The sequence below is a fragment of the Hipposideros armiger genome, unplaced genomic scaffold (assembly GCF_001890085.2).
Source record: "Hipposideros armiger isolate ML-2016 unplaced genomic scaffold, ASM189008v1 scaffold_242, whole genome shotgun sequence".
Taxonomy (NCBI): Eukaryota; Metazoa; Chordata; class Mammalia; order Chiroptera; family Hipposideridae; genus Hipposideros; species Hipposideros armiger.
In genome coordinates, this window is record NW_017731592.1 from 832,823 (window position 1) to 838,770 (window position 5,948).

Consider the following 5,948-nt stretch of genomic DNA (forward strand, 5'->3'; position numbering starts at 1 on the left):
GAGCACGCCTCTACCCGCATCCCCATCGATGACCTCACCATGGTGGTGTATGACCCAGACAAGGCAGGCACCCAGATGAGGGGTGGTGTGGGCAGGTGGGATGGTGGGAGATGGCTGAGGGGAGGGAGGTGCAGAGTCACCCATAGATCGAGGTACCACGGTGTGTGGTGGGGGGAGTGGTGAGTGACATGCTGCCGATCATGAGTGTGCTGAAAATTAGAGTTGTTGGGTGATATTTGGAAATCGTGAGGATGTTGTGCTGGTGGGCAGTCTTGTGCTCAGGACGGTGCTAGGCGGTGGTGAACAGAAAAACAGTTGAGTGGAGGTTGGTACTGGATGCTGGGTAATGTTGAGGGAATCTACTCGTAGTTCTCGGTGGTGTTGAGAGAGTGGTGATGGTGTTGGTGAAACTGAGGGGTGTTAGGGTAGTACTGGATATTGGGGATGTGAGCAGTGCTGAGCACAAAATGGTCTGGAGGACTGGTAAGTTGGAGGGTATTCTTAAGTGGAGGGCGATATTGAGCAGTGGGTGACGTGGGTGGTACTGAATGATGAATAGCTATGGATGGTGTTTGAGTTGGTACGAAATGTGGAGTGGAGGGTGGTGGTAGGTGAGTGGGTGTGTTGAGTTGGTGGTTGGTGTTGAGTGGAGTGGAGGGGTGTCAGTAATGAGGTGATGCTGGATATTGGTGTTAATATGGGTGATGGAGGGTGATGAGATGTGACTGGTAAGGAAGGCTCATTGCAATGCTTTATGAGAGGGAGGTGTGTGTGTCCGGGCTCCATCTCTGCAACCCAGGCTTGGGGCCCACAGAGCCTAGGGAAGTCTCCTGATGAGCCCACTTTTGTAGGGACTAGTGACCAGCCCAGCCTCCCTCATGCCTCAGTCTTCTGAGAGCTCCCCTCTCATGGGACCCCAGTAGGCAGGGTTACCTAAGACAGGCGCCCATGGCCAGGGATTGGGGGAAGGCGTGGTGGGTATGTTGAGGGAGGTGGGGTCCCTACTATACAGTCCACTCTACAGGGCAGCAACGGCACCTTCCTGCTGTACCTGGAGGGCCCAGATGCCGAAGCCTTCAGCGTCTCCCCTGAGCGAGCGGCAGGCTCAGCCGAGGTACAGGTGCTGGTGAAGGTCCCGTCGCTGGTGGACTATGAGAACAAGACTGTGATGTTGGTACAGGTGAGGGGCACTCTGGGGCACCAGGGATCCCAGGCCACAGGGCGCTCTGGTCCCAATGCTGCTGTCTCCTTCCCTGTTCTCAGGTCATGGCTATTGACTCAGTCAGCAGAAACTTCTCTGTTGCCTCGGTGACCATCCACCTTAGAGACATTAATGACCACAGACCCACATTCCCTTATAACCTGTACAACTTCAGTGTCTTTGAGCACAGCGAAAGTGGCACTGTGGTCACCAACAGCACCCATGTGAGTGATGAGGACCAGGGCCGGGCCGGGCTGGAGGTGCACGGAGAAGGGCAGACCGGGGACTCTGGCCCTGCGCGAGTCTCCGTATCATCTAATGGCTTCGGGTCCCAGCAAGTGTGCATGCATGTGTGAGTGTGTGTGGGGTGCCTATGTGTGAATCTGTGTCAGGGGGTTCTCCTTTTGTGTCAGGAAGCAGGGCCACTATGTAGTTGACATCGAGTGCCATCACTTCCAAAGAGCGTGCCATTATCTGTCTCTCTGCCTCACAGGCTTTTGACCCAGACACAGGTGAGGGGGGCCGCATCACCTACAGCCTGCTTCCGGGGAACGGGTAAGTGCTCAGTGTGGGCAGGGGGCAGGCAGGCGGGTGGGCAGCAGGCGGGCGGTGGGGCTAGGCTAGCCAGATAAAATACAGGGCATCCAGTTACATTGCAATTTCAGATAAACGATGAATAGTTTTTTTTTTCTGTATAAGTAGGTTGCAAACAGTCCATGGTCCACTAAATTTCGTTGTTTAGTTGAAATTCACATTTAAGTGGCATCCTGTCTTTTCGCTTGCTCAATCTGCACAGGGCAGACATCTTTGAGGTGGACCCAGACTCAGGAACCGTGACTGTGGGAAACAGCGAGCTTCTGGACCGGGAGAAGCAGGCCGTGTACTACCTCACACTGCAGGCCACAGACGGCGGGGGCCTGTCGTCCTCCACCGTGCTGCATGTCTACCTGCTGGACATCAACGACAACGTGCCGGTGGTCAGCGGCTCCTACAACATCTTTGTCCAGGAGGAGAAGGACAACGTCTCCGTGACCATTCAGGTGCGAGCCAGCCTAGACCTGGTGGGTAGGATGGGGCAGGGCACCAAACCTGGCTCTGTGGTCGTGCTGGCCCTGGGCTGGAATCGGGGCTCTGCTGTGTGGCCCTGAGAAAGTTATTCAGTCCCTCTGGGCCCCTGTTTCCACTTTGGAAAAAGAGGGAAATCATACCATTTATTCCCAAGGTTGCTGGGGAGTAATGAGATACTGGATGTAAAGTGCTCAGCACAAAGCCTAGCATAGAGTGAGCCCTCAAAAACATATTGCTCTTTTAAATTCAGGCCTCTGCCTCATTCCAAAAAGGATTTGAGGTGGCTTCGAGTAAAAAGTAAGGCAAGAATATAAAAGAAATAAAGAAAGAGGGAAAATCAGGATGGCATTTGTAAAGGACACAAAGGTAGATCTAGAACCCAGAGTCACACAATTGCTAGGAGCAGGCTGAAAATTCAGTTTTGAGCTTCCTAACGGCCAAAGCAAAAAAAAAAAAAAAAAAAAGAGATCAACAGTTAGGTTCACGGAGTCTATGAGATAAAAACCCACTACTGGTTCCAGAGAAACATTGGAGAGAAACTTCTCCCCTGAGTCATCGAGAGGGGGTCTTGTAAGAAGCGGGAAATCAGGTCATTAGAATAACATATGGGGGACCACGGAGCCCTCCCATCTTTCTGGAGCTGTGTGGTTTTCAGAGCACATTCCCATCCCTGATCCGACCAACTTGTGAAGCAGATGATCTGCTTTAATGGTCCCCACTTCACAGGAGAAAACTGAGGCTCAAAGATGTTAAGTGACTTTTCTGTGATTGCAGCACCGGGCTGGAGGTCAGACTTCCCTGCCCTGAGACCTGGGTCTTTTCCTTGCTCCTCGATGCTTCTCAGCCTGGTCTGTGAGCTCCTTGGGCAGGAGCATGTCAGATCTGCTGCTGTAACTGCAGTGTCCAGCATGAGCCCCGAGAAGCACTTGGTGAAGTAGCTGGCCTGAGTTTAGGATGCTGAGGGATGAACAGATAGGGTCAGGCTTCTGGAAAAACCATCTCTGGCTGCCTACACAGGAGACATTTAATAAACAAGATTCCAACAGAACGGAAATGAAAGAGCTGAAGGTGAGGGTGTGGGCAGGAAGGAAGGGGAAAGAACTGGTTCAAGTCAGAGTAGCTCAGCTCTGGATTCAAAGCCACATTGCTGAGCACCTAGTATACCCCCGGCCCTTTGCTGGGCCCCAGGTTTTCTGAGATGAATCCACCATAATCCTGCCCCCAGGTGACTCTGTTAGGGGAGAACACCAGACAGTCACTCAAGGGTGTCACTTGTGCTGTGATGAAGGTAGCACAGGGGTCATAGAGGCCTGGGGGAGGCACCAACCTGGCCTGGAGTCAGGCAGAGAAGGTGTGAAGGGTATGCAGGGTGAGGGGACAGCATGGGCAAAGGTCCTATTGTACTCTCGGTGCAGGATCACCCCAAAGGCAAACCAAGTGTGTGGAACACACACACACACACACACACACACACACACACATACACACACACACACGGTAAAGAAATCAGTATATTTTGAAAATACAGCACTAGTCATCATGGAAAAATCAGAATCTTGTTAGACTTCACACTTCTTTTATGTTTATTTGTTTAAATTTTGAATCTCTATAATATACTGCCCCCACGCCCTCCTCCCCACTAGAATATCAGCTCCATAAGGGAAGTGTCTTGATCCTGGCTCTATTCCCAGTGCCTAGAACAGGGCCGGGCATGTGGTAGGTATGCAGTAAACACGTGGGATGAATGAACGACCTCAGTGCTTAAGAGCTCAGAAGCTCCTGCTTGGGAGACCCTCTTAGTTGGGAGGCTGAGGCTGGGAGATGGGCCAGCATCCCACTGGCTTCAGGACCAGTTACTGCCCTCGTGGGCCAGTGCTGGAAGGGGAGGCCAGTCTGCAGGGGGGTGGCCAGGAGGCTGGGGGGCACCTGATGGCTGATGCCCCACGCTGCTTATCTTCACAGGCTCNGGCCAGGTGAGAGAGGGTGACTGGGGAAGGGCTGCTTTAAGGTGAGCGGTCAGGAAAAGCTTCTCTGAGAAAGTGCCACCTGAGCAGAGACCTATATGGCAGGAAGAAGCTGGCTACACGATGCTCCAAGAAAAGGATGGTCCAGTCAGGGGAACAGCAGATGCAAAGGCTCTGAGGTGGGGAGACTGTGGAGTGTTCTGGGCACAGCCAGGAAGCCAGTGTGGATGGACGGTGAAGGGCAAGGAGGAGGCGAGGTCAGAGAGGTGGGCAGTGGCTCGACTGCGGAGGGCTATGGAGACAGCATGGACTGTATTCTGGGTGGAATGGGGAACCATTGGAGGGTTTTTAGCACCACAGCGACTGTGGTCTGATTCATGATTTTCAAAGATCTCTTTGGCCACCATGTGGAAATAGTGAAGGTGTGGACAGAAATTGCAGGGCCCGGTCCCAGAAGGCAAAGGCTCCCAAAAGAACCTTCCAGCTCTGTAGGATGCTGCCTGGAACCTACTGCTGTATGCTATAGAAAGTCCACAGGGATGTCTGAACAGGAGAGTGACACATCCTGGGTTCTGGAATGATCACTCCGCAAATGAGAAGCCAGCTCAAGTGGTGGGGAGGATGTGTGGGGAGAGGAAGGGTGCTGAGGATGGATTCTGTTCCCTGCCCCCCGCCAGCTGCCTCCAGAGGCTTAGCCCAGGTGGGAAGGCGAAGGGGACATATGTGGAATGCTGGGTTTCAGGCCCTGGAAGTTTCTGACATTATCCCTGATGAACAGTTGGGCACAATGAAGGGCAAGAGCGTGATGCGCTCGGGCATGATGAAGATGGATTGGAGCGCATAGGTGACAAGTCCCTTGTTACAGACCCTGCCGGTGGGCTCTCAGGTGTTCTCCGTGCTGGCCAAGGACAAAGACACAGGGTCTGCAGGTGTGGTGAAATACTTCATAGAGGAGGTGAGCCCACTTCCCCTCAGGGCCACCAGGGGGCAGCACGTCCCTGCATGGACCTTGAGCGCTGGGTGAGGAAGGTGGCTGTGTCCCCAAGCCTTCTGCTGGCCCCCTAGGACCTCATTTGTCCCAGCAGTCTAGGGAGGGTACCTGCTTCAAACAGGACCCTTCTTCCCACCCTCTTGCCCGGGGCAGTCTGGGCCTTTACCAAATCTGTGTCACATCACCTGGTAGTGGAAACTGAGGCTCAGAAATGGAGGCTCAGAGAGGTTAAGTGACCTGACGAGGGTCGCAAGGCTGGTCAGTGGCAGGGCCAGGATTCAACCCCAGCTCTCAAAGCAGGTGTTGGGGCCGGGCTGTGGGGGAGCCCGGCCTGACTGCTCTGCCTCAGGTCATCCCTAGCACCGGGGACAGCAAGGACCTCTTCAGGATCCTGCCCAACGGCTCCATCATTCTCAATGGCAACCTCAGCTACAACAATAAGAGTGCCTTCTACCAGCTGGAGCTGAAGGCCTGTGTGAGTGGAGGTGCAGGCACGGGTACAGGCGGGGGCGGGGTGAGGGCTGCTGCCCGGTCTCACTGAGGCCCGTCTCCCCCAGGACTCAGGCGGCTGGTACAACAACAGCTTCATCACCCAGTGCTCCTCACCTGTCTTCCTGTCCATCTCTGTGGTTGACCAGCCAGACCTGGACCCTCAGTTTGTCAGAGAGTTATACTCGGCCTCTGTGGCTGAGGACGCTCCCCAGGTGTGCCAGGGATGGGGGCG

At 54.1% G+C, this 5,948-nt stretch overlaps 1 protein-coding gene across 1 annotated transcript in view; it reads left to right on the plus strand.

The window, feature by feature from the left end:
* The window catches only part of CDHR2 (cadherin related family member 2), a 53,022-nt gene that overhangs the window by 30,501 nt on the left and 16,573 nt on the right, over positions 1–5,948 (plus strand). The window contains exons 7-11 of the mRNA XM_019655551.1: positions 4–63; positions 1,025–1,180; positions 1,264–1,425; positions 1,695–1,756; positions 1,998–2,241. Of these exons, the coding sequence (XP_019511096.1) occupies positions 4–63; positions 1,025–1,180; positions 1,264–1,425; positions 1,695–1,756; positions 1,998–2,241 (684 nt within the window). The remainder of the gene's footprint in view (positions 1–3; positions 64–1,024; positions 1,181–1,263; positions 1,426–1,694; positions 1,757–1,997; positions 2,242–5,948) is intronic.